Raw genomic sequence first — 19,441 nt, forward strand, 5'->3', positions numbered from 1 at the left:
AGCTGTTGGATCTCCTGATCATTTTCATCAAACCAGTCCTGGTATTTTATGGTTGAGTAACCAAGTGTCTCTTCACAGGCACTGGTTATGGAGGCCTGGAGGGCAGACCAAGCGCTGTGGGCATTGAGCATCTCAGGGTCATCAAGGCACGCCAGATTAGCTGTGAGGCACTGGCTGTATCGGGCTCTCTTAGCTGGGTCTTTAAGTGCCCCGGCATGAACTTTTTTGTGGTACTGCTTCTGCTGTCCCCTCTGCGTTGGGGCTATGTTAATGTTGATGATGGATCGGATTAGGCGATGGTCCGTCCAGCAGTCATCAGCTCCTGTCATGGCGTGGGTGATGCGCACATCCTTGTGATCCCTGGCTCGGACAATGACATAGTCGAGCAGGTGCCAGTGTTTGGAGCGAGGGTCTTGCCATGATGCCTTATATTTGTCCCTCTGGCAGAACAAGGTGTTGGTGATGAGGAATTCATGTTCTAGACATTTTGTCAGGAGTAGGATAACGCTGGAGTTGGCTTTCCCTATCCCCTCTCTGCCAATCACGCATCCCCAGAGAGCTGTGTCTTTGCCGACCCTGGCATTAAAGTCACCGAGGAGGATCAATTTGTCACCCATGGAGATGCGGGACAGGGATGTCTCGAAGTTGGAATAAAAACCCTCTTTAGGCTCATCCATTGCATCGAGTGTTGGGGCGTAAGCACTGATGACTGTGGCGCATTGGTTCTAGGATAAGGTAAGGCGAAGAGTCATGAGGCATTCAGCAACCCTGCAGGGGGAGTCTTTGAGGCGGTCTACCAGCTCATTTTTGACGGCGAAGCCAACTCCATGAAGGCGGCGTTCTTCCTTTGGTTTTCCTTTCCAGAAAAAAGGTGTAACCGCCACCATGTTCCTTGAGCTGGCCTTCCCCTGCCCATCGGGTCACACTCAGGGCGGCGATGTTGGTGTCAAAACGTCTAAGTTCCTGGGCAACTATGGCTGTGCGGCGTTCCAGCCTGTTGCTGTTGAGATTGTCCATGAGGGTCCTGACGTTCCAGGTCCCGAACTTCATATTAACGAAGTGGAAGATTCCCATGCGTGAGTTCTTTTCATGTGGGGTGGCCGCTACACACCGGCAACCACACGGGCTTAGCTGAGCAAGGTCTTGGTCCAGTGGCAAGGGGGTCCAAGATAACTGGAGACCAGGTACAGCTCTATAAGCCTAATTGCCTACGGCGAGGTGTTGGCCACAAGCTCGGCGCCGAGTAACGCCATTGATGGTAGATGGCCCAAGGCTTGGTTAGGGGAGGCAGGCATTAGGAAGGTCAGCTGTCCGCTGGGGTTCCAAGGGATATTTTGGAAAGTTTCTTCTAAGGTTAAAACTTTTAAGACTTTAAAAGTATTTCCAAAATATTTTTTAAAAAGTTACACAGGTTGAATAAAGGTTTGATTAGAAGTTGATAAAAAGTCTAAAATGTAAAGTAGTAGGTTATAAAAGTTTACCCAAATTGTTTAAGGGTTTAAAAGTTGATTAAAAGTATAATAATTGATTAAAAATTGATTAGAAGTTTAAGATGTAAGTCAGTACAGTAGTAGGAGTTCCGGCCCCTCGAAACATAGAAACATAGAAAATAGGTGCAGGAGTAGGCCATTCGGCCCTTCGAGTCTGCAGCACCTTGCAATAAGATCATGACTGATCATTCCCTCAGTACCCCTTTCCTGCTTTCTCTCCATAACCCTTGATCCCTTTAGCCATAAGGGCCATATCTAACTCCTTGAATATATCCAATGAACTGGCATCAACAACTCTCTGTGGTAGGGAATTCCACAGGTTAACAACTCTCTGAGTGAAGAAGTTTCTCTTCATCTCAGTCCTAAATGGCCTGCCCCTTATCCTAAGACTGTGTCCTCTGATTCTGGACTTACCCAACATGGGGAACATTCCACCCATCCCATTAGAATCTTATATGTTTCTATGAGATCTCCTCTCATCCTTCTAAACTCCAGTGAATAAAGGCCCAGTTGATCCAGGCTCTCCTCATATGACAGTCGAGCCATCCCTGGAATCGGTCTGGTGAACCTTCGCTGCACTCCCTCAATAGCAAGAACGTCCTTCCTCAGATTAGGAGACCAAAACTGAACACAATATTCCAGGTGAGGCCTCACTAAGGCCCTGTACAACTGCAGTGAGACCTCCCTGCTCCTATACTCAAATCCCCTAGCTATGAAGGCCAACATACCATTTGCCTTCTTCACCGCCTGCTGTACCTGCATGCTCACTTTCGGTGACTGATGAACCATGACACCCAGGTCTCATTGCACCTCACCTTTTCCTAATCTGTCGCCATTCAGATAATATTCTGCCTTCGTGTTTTTAAGAACATAAGAACATAAGAATTAGGAACAGGAGTAGGCCATCTAGCCCCTCGAGCCTGCTCCGCCATTTAACAAGATCATGGCTGATCTGGCCGTGGACTCAGCTCCACTTACCCGCCCGCTCCCCGTAACCCTTAATTCCCTTATTGGTTAAAAATCTATCCATCTGTGACTTGAATACATTCAATGAGCCTCAACTGCTTCCTTGGACAGAGAATTCCACAGATTCACAACCCTCTGGGAGAAGAAATTCCTTCTCAACTCGGTTTTAAATTGTCTCCCCCGTATTTTGAGGCTGTGCCCCCTCGTTCTAGTCTCCACAACCAGTGGAAACAACCTCTCTGCCTCCATTTTGTCTATCCCTTTCATTATTTTAAATGTTTCTATAAGATCGCCCCTCATCCTTCAGAACTCCAACGAGTAAAGACCCAGTCTACTCAATCTATCATCATAAGGTAACCCCCTCATCTCCGGAATCAGCCTTGTGAATCGTCTCTGTACCCCCTCCAAAGCTAGTATATCCTTCCTTAAGTAAAGTGACCAAAACTGCACGCAGTACTCCAGGTGCGGCCTCACCAATACCCTATATAGTTGCAGAAGGACCTCCCTGCTTTTGTACTCCATCCCTCTCGCAATGAAGGCCAACATTGCATTCGCCTTCCTGATTACCTGCTTTCTCTCTCTCTCTCCCTTTTTTAAAAGTGGTGCTACATTAGCTACCCTCCAGTCCATAGGAACTGATCCAGAGTCAATAGACTGTTGGAAAATGATCACCAATGCATCCACTATTTCTAGGGCCACATCCTTAAGTACTCTGGGGTGCAGAATATCAGGCCCCGGGGATTTATCGGCCTTCAGTCCCATCAATTCCCCCAACACAATTTCCCACTTAATAAGGATATCCTTCAATTCCTCCTTCTCACTAGACCCTCGACCCCCTAATACTTCCGGAAGGTTATTTGTGTCTTCCTTCATGAAGACAGAACCAAAGTATTTGTTCAATTTCTTTGTTCTCCATTATAAATTCACCTGAATCCGACTGCAAGGGAACTACGTTTGTCTTCACTAATCTTTTTCTCTTCACATATCTATAGAAGCTTTTGCAGTCAGTTTTATGTTCCCGGCAAGCTTCTTCTCGTACTCTATTTTCCCCCTCTTAATTAAACCCTTTGCCCTCCTCTACTGAATTCTAAATTTCTCCCAGTCCTCAGATTTGTTGCTTTTTCTGGCTAATTTATATGCCTCTTCCTTGGATTTAACACTATCCTTAATATCCCTTGTTAGCCATGATTGAGCCACCTTCCCCGTTTTATTTTTATTCTAGACAGGGATGTACAATTGCTGAAGTTCAGCCATGTGATCTTTAAATGTTTGCCATTGCCTATCCACTGTCAACCCTTTAAGTATCATTTGCCAGTCTATTCTAGCCAATTCACATCTCAAACCATCGAAGTTACCTTTCCTTAAGTTCAGGACCCTAGTTTCTGAATTAACTGTGTCACTTTCCATCTTAATAAAAAATTCTACCATGTTATGGTCACTTTTCCCCAAGGGGCCTTGCACAACAGCCAAGAAATTACAGCAGCTTAGTCACTTTGGCTGGTTCAGCATTGGACCCGGAGGCCCTTCGGCCGGTTCAGCGCCGGTCCCAGAGTCGGCCGAAGGGACTCATGCTAATATATTACCCTCAACCCCATGTACTTTTATCTTGTGCAGTAACCTTTTATGTGGCTCCTTATCGAATGCCTTCTGGAAATCCAAATATACCACATCCACTGGTTCCCCCTTATCCACCCTGCTCGTTACATTAGGATTTCTTCCTATGGGTTTCGAACATCAAGACTTATAAGAACACTGAGATTTTCCAATACAATGGACTTCATTAAAAATAATTCAACACTACAACATACAGATTTAAAATCAAAAACCTAATCAACAAATCCTCTCGATTGCCCTGTTACGTACAATTAAACTAATCTTCAACTTCACCATGACGTCCGCGGATACCCCTCCCAGTTTGACACGTTAAAACAACCTTAAAAATTCGCATATGCTCTAACGTTAATTGGTTATGCACAATCATCTCAGCAGTACCTATGCTCAAGCTGGCTCAGTATAATTCAATGGTTGATCAGTCCATCTGAAATATACCTTCCACGTGTTCACATCCACATGTTCCCTTCTACATGTATCCTTCCACGTGTTCAACGGTCGTCTTCCAACACCTCCTTCCAGTGTCCCTGTTCCAAGCTCAAGAGAAAGAAGATTCCTTAGTTTGAAGTTTTTATACTTTCAAACAAAACTGATCCTGGTTAACAGCCAAATGTCCAGTTCTGTTTGGCCAGAGATCACATGACCATTTCGCTGATTGGCCAACTCAAATGTCCTTCAACATGTCTCATGTCTCATGTCTCTTCCTGTTTAAATTCAAACCACTCAGTTCTGCTTTGAAACTTGCCCCTCCCCTAAGGCTACTTTAAACCGGCAGGCTTTTAAACAGGCAGGCTACAGCCTTCAACATCCTCAAAGAACTCCAGCAAAATTATCAAACATAATTTCCCTTTCATAAAACCATGCTGACTCTGCTTGATTGAATTATGCTTTTGTGGGACATTATGTGTCATGTATGTACATTCTGTTTGTAGCAACCAGATGGCGTCATTGTTGGAGGCCACTGAGCAGCACACACATGGTGCTGCTGCTCAGGTATAAAAGGCCAGCCATTTTGAGAGTCAGGCATTTTGGGCCTAAATAAAGTAGAGCCAAGGTTATAACTTGCTTAGTTGAAAAGTACTCATTTTGAATCTTTTTTGCATACATGACATTTGGCGATGAAAATAAAGGAACCTTTGTTTGCAAAATGAGCACGATTGGATTTTTAGAGCAATTCGTGGAGGGAGAATATTGGACAGACTTTGTGAGCCGCTTGAACCAGTACTTCATGGCCAAAAACTGAAGGGGGTCGAAGGCGCCGGGAGGTGTTCCTCACGGTGTGCGGTTCAAAGATCTACGGTCTGATAAAGAATCTACTCATGTGATCTAACAGAGAAAACGTACGAGGAGTTGTGTACATTGATACGGGAGCACCTCAAGCCAGACGACAGCATCATCATCTCAAGATACAGGTTTTATACACACGTTCAAGAGCGCGATGGAATTCGATGTCGACCCGAGACGTCTAGCGGGACTGTACAAGTTCGGGATGGTGTTGGCAGACATGCTGCGGGACTACTTTGTTATCGATATCAACTATGAGGTGATCCTGCGCAAACTTCTGGTGGTGGAGGAGCTGGATTTAAAATGAGAGGGGACCTCATAGAAACGTTTAAAATTCTGATGGGTTTAGACAGGTTAGATGCAGGAAGAATGTTCCCAATGTTGGGGAAGTCCAGAACCAGGGGTCACAGTCTAAGGATAAGGGGTAAGCCATTTAGGACCGAGATGAGGAGAAACTTCTTCACCCAGAGAGTGGTGAACCTGTGGAATTCTCTACCACAGAAAGTTATTGAGGCCAATTCACTAAAAATATTCAAAAAGGAGTTAGATGAAGTCCTTACTACGAGGGGATCAAGGGGTATGGCGAGAAAGCAGGAATGGGGTACTGAAGTTGCATGTTCAGCCATGAACTCATTGAATGGCAGTGCAGGCTAGAAGGGCCGAATGGCCTACTCCTGCACCTATTTTCTATGTTTCTATGTTTCTAAGCAAATGTGCGAGGAGGCCAAGCCGTACATTCATCACAAGGACGAACTGTCTATTCAAGCAGATTGCATATTGTGGGACAATCACGTTGTAATGTCCAAGAAAGGAAGATAGAAGTTTGTGCGTGAGTTACACAGCATACATCCTGGTATAGTGATGATGAAGGCCATCGCCAGGTCCCATGTATGGTGGCCAGGAATTGATTCTGAGCTGGAAGTATGCGTGCATCAGCGCAATACTTGCATGCAGCTCAGCAAAGCACCAGTGGAATCGCCGCTGAGTCTGTGGTTGTGGCCATCCAAACCTTGGTCCAGGATCCATGTAGATTTTGCAGGTCCCTTCCTGGGCAAGATGTTTTTAGTGGTGGTGGACGCTTATTCGAAGTGGATAGAATGCATAATCCTGTCATCCAGCACGTCCATGGCAACCATAGAGAATTTAAATGTCATGTTCGCGACACATGGTCTGCCTGACATAGTGGTGAGTGACAATGGGTCGTGCTTCAGCAGTCAGGAGTTTCAGGAGTTTGTGAAACTTAAAGGCATAAAACATGTAAGGTCAGCACTGTTCAAGCCTGCGTCCAACGGGCAAGCAGAACATGCAGTACCAATTATCAAGCAAAGCATGAGGCGAGTAACCCAAGGGTCACTGCAGACCCACTTGTCCTGCATACTGCTGAGTTACAGGACAAAACTCCACACGCTCACAGGGGCTCGCCTGCTGAACTCATGATGAAAAGAGGTCTTAAGACCAAGCTATCTCCGGTACACCCGGATTTAAATAATCATGTTGAATACAGAAGACAAAGTCAACAAGGGTACCACGATCGCGCAACTGTGTCATGCGAGATTTCTGTTAATGATCCTGTTTATGTGTTGAACTATGGTCAGGGTCCCAAATGGATCACTGGTATGGTCATGGCCAAGGAGGACAACAGAGTATTCAATATTAAGCTCAAGACTGGGAAAACTTTCAGGAAATTCATGGAGCAGATAAAGCTGAGGCACACAGATGAGCCAGAGCAGGCATACAAAGAAACCATCAACAACCAACCAACCTACCAGCAATCTTCAGAGGACTCAAGGGTCATCAGTGAACCCGGAATTTCCATCACGGACCTGTTCAATAAAAATGGACTTGCAATTCCTGACATGGCCACTGCCACCCCCAACAAGTCAGTCATCCAGCCATCAGCCACAACAGACCCCGCACACTCACCCAAGGCTGGTATCGAACTGAGACGGTCAACCCGGGAGCGCAAAGCACCGTACCGTTTCAACCTGTGAAAGACTGTGATAAGATCTCAGAGAGGGGTATTGTCATGTATGTACATGCTGTTTGTAGCCACCAGATGGTGTTATTGTTGGAGGCCACTGAGCAGCACGCAAATGATGCTGCTCAGATATAAAAGGCCAGCCATTTTGAGAGCCAGGCACTTTGGGCCTAAATAAAGCAGATCCAAGTTTGTATCTTGCTTAGTTAAAGAGTATTCAGTTTGAACCTTTATTGCATACATGACATTATGGGACATCATCTTCTCTCTTGTCTTTCAGAATTTATATTTTTTAGAATACAGGGGTCTATCTGGTACATATCCGTAATATAAAAATTGTGTATTTAGCATGGCTTTCCTGTCTGTCACAATTCAAGCGTCACACTCACATTTTTGTGTCACACTTCAAAAAGGAACTCTTCAAAAATACTAGAGACAGAGGGAATCATTTTAACCTCACTCGCCTGATGGGAGCAAGTGCCACACCGCTTTCACCTCCCGTCCGATTTTGTTGTTATTTACTTTAATGGAGGGTAAAATCAGGCTGGGTGTAAAACAAAGGGTCGATCTGATCCTGCCAGTTTCCCACCAGACGGCTCAGGTTAAAATTGCCCCAGAATGTCTGCAGTCTCTTAATAAATGACAACACCCACCGTTGACATAACAACAATTAGATTTTACAGGCTTAAGAAAAACGCATCCATACATTAGCAGAAGGATAATACATTATAGGGGCTGAAATTCCCCTGTTCTGTGCCTCCCATTAGTTCTTCCAGGGGGTGCTAATGGGGCACAAAACTGTTTTCTCTAGGTGGGGGAGTGGGGGAAGGATGGCTACCGGATCCTGCGAAATTGCGCAATGTTAGCGGATGGGTGAAAATTGTAGCAGAGCGGCCCATGCGGAAATTGATCAGTGCCCTGCCTCACAGATCGCGAATCGGGCCGGTCATCCATCACGGGGTGAACCTTAAAGGTGAGGGGCGCTGCGTCACACGGTACCATTTTTTATTTCCCATAGACAAATAATTTTGATGCTTATTTTTTTCAAGGAGTTTCCCTACAATATAAATATTTATCATTGAGTCCAGGTTATGGCTCCTGGGATCAACCAGCAACAGGATAAATAAATCAATAAATCAACCAATAAATCAATCAAAAAATAAATAAAAATAAAAAAAATAATAAAAAATCAATCAACAAATAAAGAATTAAAATTTCCTACTCACCGACTGCAGCATCGGGAGCCCTCCAATAGCCCCCAGGAGATGCCGGTCGGGTGGGCCCCACCGCAGACCAGGACTTCGGGCGGGCCCCGCCGTCGACGCCGAGGACTTAGGGCGGGGCCGACCCCCAGCAGACGACGGACTGCCGACTGGGACTTCGGGCGGGCCCCGCCGTCGCCGAGGACGTGACCTCGGGCGGGGCCTGGCCCCAGCGAGATGCCAGGCAGGCAGGCTCTGCCGCCGACGAGGAGTTCGGGCGGGGCCTGCCCCCAGGAGATGCCGGGCCGGCCGTCACAGAAAAGATAAGTACTGTCAGGCCACTCGGCCCGGGATAGGGGCGACATCCCTTCGGCCAGGGATAGGGTCGTCGTCCGGAGACAGGATGCACTGGGAGGGCCAGGAACTACTGCGCACGCGAGCAGCTGCCAGCACTGTTTTAGGCGCAGGGCTGTAGCTCCGCCCCCAGCAGCTCCTGCTGCCCCGCGCCGAGCTGGAAACAGCCCTACAGATATCAGAGAATCGCGAGGTAAGTATTTGGCGCTTTTTCAGTTCTACAAATTAGGCGGGCCTCTCCGATGTGCGCTGTTCTAGCGGGGGTCCGAAACTTGAGCCCATTGCCCGCTGGAGGCCTGTGCTCTGTGAGAAGTATAGAACTTGAAACCACGATTTTCCAAAGTGATCAGTGGTGGCTGAAGTGACACCGACAATAACTTTTTGCAAGCTGCTTGGGCCGATAATTCCACGCATGTGGCAATTTAATTGGAGAAACTCCCAGAATGCACAAGTGTGTTTTTCCTGTGGGAAATGTGAGCAGTGATCAAAGCGAAAGGACAGACAGGCTATAACAGTAATTATGAGTTTGTTTTGAAGTCTTTGAGAAAAACAAAGTAAAACCTAATCATTGGAAATCTTGTTGGGGCAAGTTTGTACAGGAAAACTATTTTCAAGAGCTCATTTTACAGAGAGGGGACAAACAGACAGATAAAACATGAAGAGCAGTGAGAGAGATACTGAGAGTCAAAGAAAAAGAAAGAGAAAGATTACAGAGAGAGATAAATAGATAGTCAGAGACACAGTAGGATAAGTTGCATGCCCATGGTTTTCCAAGTGAAGGAAAGAAAGAAAGACTTGCATTTATATAGCGCCTTTCACCGGATGTCTCAAAGCTCTTTACAGCCAATGAAGTACTTTTGAAGTGAAGTTACTGTTGTAATGTGGGAGGTAGAGATGTGCAGCAAAAGTCATAAAAAATGTGTACAAAGCACTAGACACAATGAAAGAAAGAGAGAAAGAAATCTATATAGTAACTCAGGACTTAAATGGCATTGCTGTCAGAGTTTATAACAGTGCCTGAACACTTCTGCTTTAAAGGTAGGAATTTTAACTCCAAGAAATGGGCGGGTTGGTATCGGGTGGGAGGTTAAAGTATTAAAAAGTGAATCCTGACCTCAACCCACCCACTTCTGGTTTTAATGGAGGTGGTATGTGAGGTCAGGTGCCCAGGCAGCCAACCTGCTCCCAGGAGACGGGAAGTCTATTTAAATATTAGAATGAGTCTGGTGTGATCAATAATTTAAAATTTAAATTATGCTAGTCAGGTTTCTGAGGCCAGCTAAAGTAAGGCAAGAACTGCTGGTTCCGATCCGACACCCCTCATGAGGCCCTTTTCCCCCCGCCCCCAACACCGGAGGCCTCCTATCATCTTCCAGGACTATCCCCTCCAGCCCCGATGTTCCTCCATCTTCCGAGTCCCGATCACCCTGCCCCTCCATCCCCAATGTTCCTCCAGCTCCTGAATCCCGACCATCCTGCCCCTCCAGCCCCGATGTTCCTCCATCTTCCGAGTCCCGATCACCCTGCCCCTCCATCCCCGATGTTCCTCCAGCTCCTGAATCCCGACCACCCTGCCTCTCCATCCCTGATGCTCCTTCGGCCACACTTAGGTCGTGCCATGGGGATTGATCGTGATCACATTTTTTGTCCTGTTGCTGGTTGATTCCAGGAGCCATAATCTGGACTCGATGATAAATATTTATATTGTAGGGAAACTCCTTAACAAAAATAATCATCAAAATGACGACTGCATTTGGTTTATCTCTTCCTGGCAGTGTTCCTTTAGCTAAAAACGAAAGTAAATTGTCCTGACTTGCTTTTGATTATCTGCACATCTATGCATGCTCCGCATGAACAAATTGTATTCATATATAGAAACATAGAAATATAGAAAATAGGTGCGGAGCAGGCCATTCGGCACTTTGAGCCTGCACCATCATTCAATACGATCATGGCTGATCATGCAACTTCAGTATCCCACTCCCGCATTCTCTCCAATAGAATTTTGGGAGAGTGGGTGGATGTTAATAAAAAAACTACCTGGACTACACTTCCTCCCATCACACTTCCTGTAAGGACTCTATTCCATTCTCTCAGTTTCTTTGTCCTGACGATGCCACCTTCAATACTAGTGTTCCGATGTCTTCATTTTTCCTTCACCGAGGATTCCCCTCTACTGTGGTTGACATGGCCCTCCATATGTCTGTTCCATTACATGCATTTCTGCTCTCGCCCCTTGCCCTCCCTCCCAGAACCAGGATAGGGTTCCCCTTGTCTTCACCTTTCACCCCACCAGCCTCCACATTCAATGGATCATCATCTGCCATATCCAGCGCGATCCCATCACCAAACACATCTTCCCCTCCTCTTTCAGCATTCCAAAGGGACCACTCTCACCTGGAGACCCTGGTCCACTCCTCAACCACCCCAACACACCCTTCCCTTCCCATGGCACCTTCAAGTGCAAGCACAGGAAATGCAACACCTGCCTTTTTACCTCCTCCCTTCCCACCATCCAGAGTGCCAAACACTCCTTACCAGGTGAAACAGCGATTTACTTGCACTTCTTGTTGTGTATCTGTAAAGTATGCACTCCCATGTTCCGCCACCAGGGAGCGCATTCCCTGAAGTCCCAAGGGATCCCAGCATCCCTTGGGAGCAGTAAATAACAGCCGGCACCTAAGGCCTGTTCCTCACTCTGGAGTGTCTTATTAAAGATGAAGCCCTGATACTTTAACCTCCCTGTGTGCAGCCTCATCTGTGTTAGGAACACAATAACGGGCGACGAGAATACGAATCCAATGCAAAGATGCAGAAAACTGTGGGCATCCTGGAGAAGTTCTCGGTGGGTGAGGACTGGGAAGCCTATGTTGAATGGCTAGACCAGTACTTTGTAGCCAACGAGCTGGACGGAGAAGGAAGCGCTGCAAAAAGGAGAGCGGTCCTCCTCACAGTCTGCGGGGCACCGACCTAGAGCCTCATGAAGAATCTTCTGGCTCCGATGAAACCCACAGATAAGTTGTACAAGGAGCTGTGTACACTGGCTTGGGAGCATCATAACCCGAGGGAGAGCATGCTGATGGCAAGGTATCGGTTCTACACATTCCAGCGATCTGAAGGTCAGGAAGTGGCGAGCTACGTCGCCGAGCTAAGGTGACTTGCAGGACAATGTGAATTTGATGGCTACCTGGAGCAAATGCTCAGAGACTTTTTTGTACTGGGCATTGGCCACAAGACCATCCTACAAAAACTTTTGACTGTAGAGACACCAACCCTCAGTAAGGCCATTCTGATAGCACAGGCATTTATGTCCACCAGTGATAACACCAAACAAATCTCTCAGCACACAAGTGCTAGCAATGTTCAGAAATTAACTGGAACAGTGTTTGCGAGCAGAAAGGTACAGGGCAGAACCTACGAGTCTGCAACTGCCAGCAGTCCTCAGGTGACCCAGATGACTCAGAGTCCGCAACAACGGATGAATGCAAGGCAATTCACACCTTGTTGGTGTTGTGGAGGCTTCCATTCAGCCTATTCATGCCGCTTCAAAGGGTATGTTTGCAAGAGCTGTGGAATAATGGGGCACCTCCAACGAGCTTGCGGACGAGCTATAAGCTCTGCAAAACCTGCTAACCACCACGTGGCAGAGGAAGATCGGTCCATGGTGGATTAAAGCAATTTTGAGCCTCAGAGAGAGGAAGTAGATGCTGAAGTACACGGGGTGCACACATTTTCGATGAAATGTCCACCTATAATGCTAAACATAAAATTGAATGGCTTACCCGTAGCCATGGAATTGGACACTGGCGCTAGCCAATCCATCATGAGTAAAAAGATGTTTGAGAGACTGTGGTGCAACAAGGCACTCAGACCGGCCCTGAGCCCCATCCACACAAAACTGAGAACGTACACCAAAGAGCTTATCACTGTCCTGGGCAGCACCATGGTCAAGGTCACCTACAAGGGCACGGTGCATGAACTGCCACTCTCGATTGTCCCGGGCGAAGGCCCCACACTGCTTGGAAGGAGCTGGCTGGGCAAAATCCGCTGGAACTGGGATGATATCCGAGCGCTATCACACGTCGATGAGGCCTCATGTACCCAGGTTCTGAACAAATTTCCTTCCCTTTTTGAGCCAAGCATTGGAAACTTTTCCGAGGCAAAGGTGCGGATCTACTTGGTCCCAGAGGCACAACCCATTCACCACAAGGCGCGAGCGGTACCTCACATGATGAGGGAGACAGTGGAAATTGAGCTGGACAGGCTGCAATGCGAGGGCATCATCTCCCCAGTGGAATTCAGCGAGTGGTGCCAGCCCGATTGTTCCAGTACTCAAAAGTGATGGCACGGTCAGGATTTGCGGCGATTATAAAGTAACTATTAATCGTTTCTCGCTACAGGACCAATACCCACTACCTAAGGCAGATGATCTATTTGCAACGCTAGCAGGAGGCAAGATGTTCACCAAGCTCGACCGGACTTCGGACTTTGACGCAGGAGCTGGAGGAGTCTTCGAAGGGCCCCACCTGCATCAACGCGCACAAGGGACTGTTCATCTACAACAGATGCCCATTTGAAATTCGGTCGGCTGCAACGATCTTCCAGAGAAACATGCAGCGCCTACTCAAGTCGGTACCACGCACGGTGGTTTTTCAGGATGACATATTGGTCACGGGTCAGGACACCATCGAGCACCTACAAAACCTGGAGGAGGTCCTCCAGTGACTGGATTGCGTAGGGCTGCGGCTGAAGAGGTCGAAATGCATCTTTGTGGCAACAGAAGTGGAGTTTTTGGGGAGAAAGATCGCGGCGGATGGCATTCGGCCCACAGATGCCAAGACAGAGGCTATCAGGAACGCGCCCAGGCCACAGAACGTCACGGTGCTGCGGTCATTCCTGGGACTCCTCAACTATTTTGGTAACTTCTTACCGGGCTTAAGCACCTTCTTAGAGCCCCTACATGTGTTATTGCATAAAGGTGAGAAGTGGGTATAGGGAAAAAACCAAGTAATTGCTTTTGAGAAAGCCAGAAACATTTTATGCTCCAACAAGCTTCTTGTATTGTATAACCCGTATAAAAGACTTGTGCTAGCATGTGATGCATTGTCGTACGGAGTCGGGTGTGTATTACAACAAGCTAATGTTGCGGGGAAGTTGCAAACTGTTGCCTATGTTTCCAGGAGCTTGTCTAAGGCCATGAGGGCCGACAGCATGATTGAGAAAGAGGCATTAGCATGTGTGTTCAGGATAAAGAAAATGCATCAGTACCTGTTTGGACTCAAAATCGAGCTGAAACCGGTCACAAGCCCCTCACATCCCTGTTCGCTGAAAACAAGGGGATAAATACTAATGCCTCAGCCCGCATACAAAGGTGGGCACTCGCGCTATCAGCGTATAACTATACCAACCGCCACAGGCCAGGCACCGAGAACTGTGCGGATGCTCTCAGTTGGCTACCATTGCCCACCACGGGGGTGGAAATGGCACAGCCTGCAAACTTGTTGATGGTGGCGCAGCCCGCAGACTTGTTGATGGTCATGGAAGCGTTTGAAAATGATAAATCACCTGTCACAGCCCGCCAGATTAGGACTTGGACCAGCCAAGATCCTCTGCTGTCCCTAGAAAAAAACTATGTACTGCATGGGAGCTGGGCCAGCATCCCCGTTGAAATGCAAGAGCTAATCAAGCCCTTCCAGCAGCGAAAGGACAAGCTGTCCATTCAGGCAGACTGCCTGTTGTGGGGTAACCGCGTAGTGCTACCAAAAAGGGCAGGGAGACGTTCATCTCGGATCTCCACAGCACACATCCGGGTATAGTAATGATGAAAGCGATAGCCAGAGCCCACATGTGGTGGCCCAGTATTGACTCTGACTTCGAGTCCTGTGTACGGCAATGCAGCGTGTGTGCTCAGTTGAGCAACGCGCCCAGAGAGGCACCACTAAGTTTGTGGTCCTGGCCCTCCAGACCATGGTCGAGGATCCATGAGAGCTTTACGGGTCCGTTTCTCGGTAAAATGTTCCTGGTGGTGTTGGATGCTTTTTCAAAATGGATTGAATGTGAAATAATGTCGGGAAGCACCGCCACCGCCACCATTGAAAGCCTGAGGGCCATTTGTGCCACACACGACCTGCCTGACATACTGTCAGTGACAACGGGCCATGTTTCACCAGTGCCGAATTTAAAGAATTCATGACCCGCAATGGGATCAAACATGTTACCCTGGCCCCGTTTAAACCAGCCTCCAATGGGCAGGCAGAGCGGGCAGTACAAACAATCAAACAGAGCCTTAAACGAGTCACAGAAGGCTCACTCCAAACCCGCCTGTCTCGAGCACTGCTCAGCTACCGCACAAGACCCCACTCGCTCACAGGAGTGCCCCTGGCTGACCTACTCATGAAAAGGACACTTAAAACCAGACTCTCGCTGGTTCACCCCAACCTGCATGATCAGGTCGAGAGCAGGCGGCAGCAACAAAATGTAACCGATGGTCACGCCACTGTGTCAGGGGAAATTGATCTGAATGACCCTGTGTATGTGCTAAACTATGGACATGGTCCCAAGTGGATCGCGGGCACTGTGATAGCTAAAGAAGGGAGTAGGGTGTTTGTAGTCAAACTAGACAATGGACAAATTTGCAGAAAGCACCTGGACCAAACGAGGCTGCGGTTCACAGACTGCCCTGAACAACCCACAGCAGACACCACCTTTTTCGAGCCCACAACACACACCCAAAGGATCATCGACACCACGCTGGACCAGGAAATCGAACCCATCACGTCCAAAAGCCCAGCAAGGCTAGGCTCAACCAGCAGCCCTGCAGGGCCAGCCCAGCGAGGGCACAGCCAACACACCAGAACAGACATTTGTACCGAGGCGGTCCACCAGGGAAGGAAAGGCTCCTGACTGCCTCACCTTGTAAATAGATTTCACTTTGACTTTGGGGGGGGGAGTGATGTGTATCTGTAAAGCATGCATTCCCACCAGGGAGCTCATCCCCTGAAGTCCCAAGGGATCCCAGCATCTCTTGGGAGCACTGTATATAAGCCAGCCCCTAAGGCCTGTTCCTCACTCTGGAGTGTCTTATTAAAGACTGAGATCACTGATACTTTAACCTCCCTGTGTGCAGTCTCATCTGTGTTAGGAACACAATATTGTAATTTAGTATACTGTATTCACTGATCAGGATGCAGTCTCCTCTACATTAGGGAGAACAAACACAGATTGGGTGACCCCTGTGCGGAACACCTCCGTTAAGTCTGCAAGTATGAACCCGAGCATCCGGTCGTCTGTCGCTTTAATTCTCCACTCCACTCTCACCTCTCTATCTTTGGGGTCTTACATTGCTCCAATGAAGCTCAACGCAAGCTCGAGGAATAGAAAAGGAGTTAGATGAGGTCCTTACTACTAGGGGGATCAAGGGGTATGGCGAGAAAGCAGAAATGGGGTACTGAAGTTGAATGTTCAGCCATGAACTCATTGAATGGCGGTACAGGCTAGAAGGGCCGAATGGCCTACTCCTGCACCTATTTTCTATGTTTCTATCCTTCTATTAGGCACTTTACAGCCTTCTGGACTCAACATCGAGTTTAACAATTTCAGACCATAATCTGTGCCCCTATTTTTTTCCAGATGGTATAAGCCCCAAAATTGTAAGACTCCACTCCTGTGTGGAGTGGAGTCAGTTTGCATTTTTCTCAGTTTCCTGACTAATTTGGGAGCAAGTGAATTAGTTGAACATAATGGCACAAGGGTAGGGTTGTTGTGAGGGGAAAGGGGAAAACAAGAGTTGCAGCATGTAAATCAAAATACATTGTGGGATGAGGGAGAAATGGGATGTGAGAAGGAGGATAATGTATGAGGATACCAGCATGTTGTATTCTTTCAGCCCCACCTCTGACCACGTGCTCAGTCATGCCCCTGCCAAGCATGATCAGCACCGTCTCCTCATGGGGATGAGGTTATGCAGGTGAACCTCTCCCGTGTCAGTTAAATTCTGCTGCCACTGGTTATCCGCCACGTTTTCCTGCAAGAGAGAGGGGATTATGTCAGTGAATGTGTTGTATTGTGTTCAAGTTATGGCTGTCATACCTGAATAGCTGACTGTGTGTTCAGCTATGAGATGTGGATGTGAGGCGTGCGGCAGTAGTACGTGTGTGAGGGTGAGAATATGAAGTATGAGTCATGTTTAGTAGATAATGGTGGTAGGTGAGTGATGGGGTGTGGTGCATTGAACAGCTTGTGAGGCTAGTGGTGCAGATGGTGTGAAATGCGATTTGATGATGAATTCACTGACCTTGATCACTCGTGTGAGGTCATTAAACTTTTTCTTTCACTGCGTTCTGCTCCTTGGGACTACAATGCTGGCATTTACCGATGTGGCTATCTGCTCTCATTGCACTCTCGTCTGTTGCCTGGTGGGTTTCCTGGTCCCCTGTGGAAAGAGGATCTCTCTCCTGGAGTTGATCTCCTGGACCAATGCCTCCAGTGTTGCATTGGATAACCTTAGTGCACTCTCCCTCTCCTGTTGTGCCATATTTATCACTTTGTTGTAAGTCTTTCCAGCCACTTCAATCACCTGCTGCAGGCAGAAAGCACCTTCCCTTTAAGAGGTACAGACTGCACCATTGTGGGGGAATGGGGCTGAATGCCCAGGAACCCCCAGAAGCATAATGGACTCGCTCCCTCAGCCATCCTGTGTAAGGAAGCCAATCCAGAACTTTTAAAACAATTTACTTTGTCTTCTAGGGTTTACGCTGCTTCCCTGGCCTGGCAATCATCTATATTATCTCTCTTAGCATACCCGAATCAAGTCTTACACCAAGCCCTTCTGTGCTAGGAATGCAGGAACTCCCAACATAAGGAGTCCCTGCCCTCTATTACGGCTCTGCCCTCTTGGCATCATAGGTTTTTTAAGAGGCAAGCAGAGGTTATGCCCATTATATGGCCAACTGGAAACTCCTAGAATTGATGGGAAGCTGGTACCTGCCTGTTTCTAAGATGTTCTGCCAGAGTCCTGCCAGAATTACAACATGAATCTGGTGGAACTCAAAAGGAAATGTGGGTCTATTGATTTTAGCAAATAATAACTAAACTTTTTTTAAATTAACAGGGCATTATTACCTCACAAGTGGAACTTTTGTTTACAAATACAACCCTGATTCTTTTGTTGCTCGTTTCGAACCAGAGAGCTGGATGGATTGTGACTAAACCAATGTGCTTTGTTACCACACCGCTGTGCACTCCAGTTTGTGGAAAATATTGCTTGGAGAAGGGGGAAATGTTATCTTCGGTATAAGGCAAAATTGGCTATTTAACTCAAGCTTAATTATTAACTCTTTCACAATATAGTTGCTGCATTTTAATATGAAATTGATCAACCAGTTGCTTTAATCGCTCAATCTGTGGCATAATTCACAATAAGGTAATGTTAATGGAACATTTAAGCTTTAAAAATAACTTTTAGCATTTATTGGACTACGTATATACTGAGTTGTATAGTAAATGTTTCCATGCCATTGCTTACATATTTACATTGAAAGCAGATAAGAATATTAATGCTATTTTCGGCAAAATGTTTCTTTCTACTAATCCATAAATTCAATGCTTTCATGTCAAAACTCATAATTTCAATATATCCAATAGAAAATAAAAAAAGTCAATAGAAACTGAAGTTGTCATTTTACTGTGTATCAACACTAAACATGAGCTGACAGTGATCTTTACCACTATAAACCATAGGAGAAAAGTTAGGAAACACTGCGGCTGCGATTTTTCTGACCTCGGTGGGTCCGTGGCAGGCGAAGTTGGCGGCGGGTTCCGACCCCACTACTGGCTCCATCCCGCTCTGTGAAATCAATTTTTCTTGATTGGGCTTGTTAGACCCGCCCAGCGCGTGTCCTGGCCAATTAGAGGAAGCTGGTCTGGTGACGTCATTTGATGACGTGTCATCAGCTGCTTTCCTCAAAGGGACCTTGGCCAAATTTATTCTGCCATTTGTGCAGTCAGTGTTCTACAGCACTGAGGTGCCTCAAACATTGACAATGAATGCACAGAGGTGCAGGTCTGTACCCAGGCTCTCCCATGACTCCCTTCATATGGTCATGAAGGGGAATTACTGCACGCAGGGAGGATCTCTTCCCTTCCCATGGACAGAAGAGACCTCCCCAGGAGAACAACACAGCTTAGTTGCATATTGTACAGGAGGACACAAGCAGGGATGTAGTCAGGAGGACCTGGGTGCAATGGCACAAACCTTTCAATGATCACAGTAGATCACGAAATGTTAGTACAAAGCCACACTCAACCTCATCCTGCTATGCCTCTCATCACATCCCCATCACTCTGCCTTCCCTACCCTACTCCTGCAAATCCTTACTCACACCAAATTACCTTGAATGTCCACCCATCCCTCTCTACTTAAATGATCACATCCCCATCACACTAGCCACCCCTCACACTTGCCTCATCCTAGTGCAATCATACCAATTAACAACACAAAAGGGTACACACATGAGTGTTTTATGCAATGTTCATGTAAAGTTTCTGTTAATATGGTG

The 19,441-nt window shown here is 47.1% G+C and overlaps 1 protein-coding gene across 3 annotated transcripts in view; it reads left to right on the top strand.

Moving 5' to 3' along the window:
- The window catches only part of LOC139274769 (macrophage metalloelastase-like), a 67,191-nt gene extending 48,701 nt beyond the window's left edge, over positions 1 to 18,490 (top strand). For 2 of the 3 annotated variants that reach the window (XM_070891455.1, XM_070891454.1), the window contains exon 8: positions 17,995 to 18,490. In XM_070891455.1, the coding sequence (XP_070747556.1) occupies positions 17,995 to 18,043 (49 nt within the window). In that variant the 3' untranslated portion in view covers positions 18,044 to 18,490. The remainder of the gene's footprint in view (positions 1 to 17,994) is intronic. The other variant, XM_070891456.1, reaches the window with a different exon arrangement.
- The last annotated feature ends 951 nt before the right edge of the window (positions 18,491 to 19,441 follow it).

This window comes from Pristiophorus japonicus, chromosome 10, assembly GCF_044704955.1.
Source record: "Pristiophorus japonicus isolate sPriJap1 chromosome 10, sPriJap1.hap1, whole genome shotgun sequence".
Classification (NCBI taxonomy): domain Eukaryota; kingdom Metazoa; phylum Chordata; class Chondrichthyes; family Pristiophoridae; genus Pristiophorus; species Pristiophorus japonicus.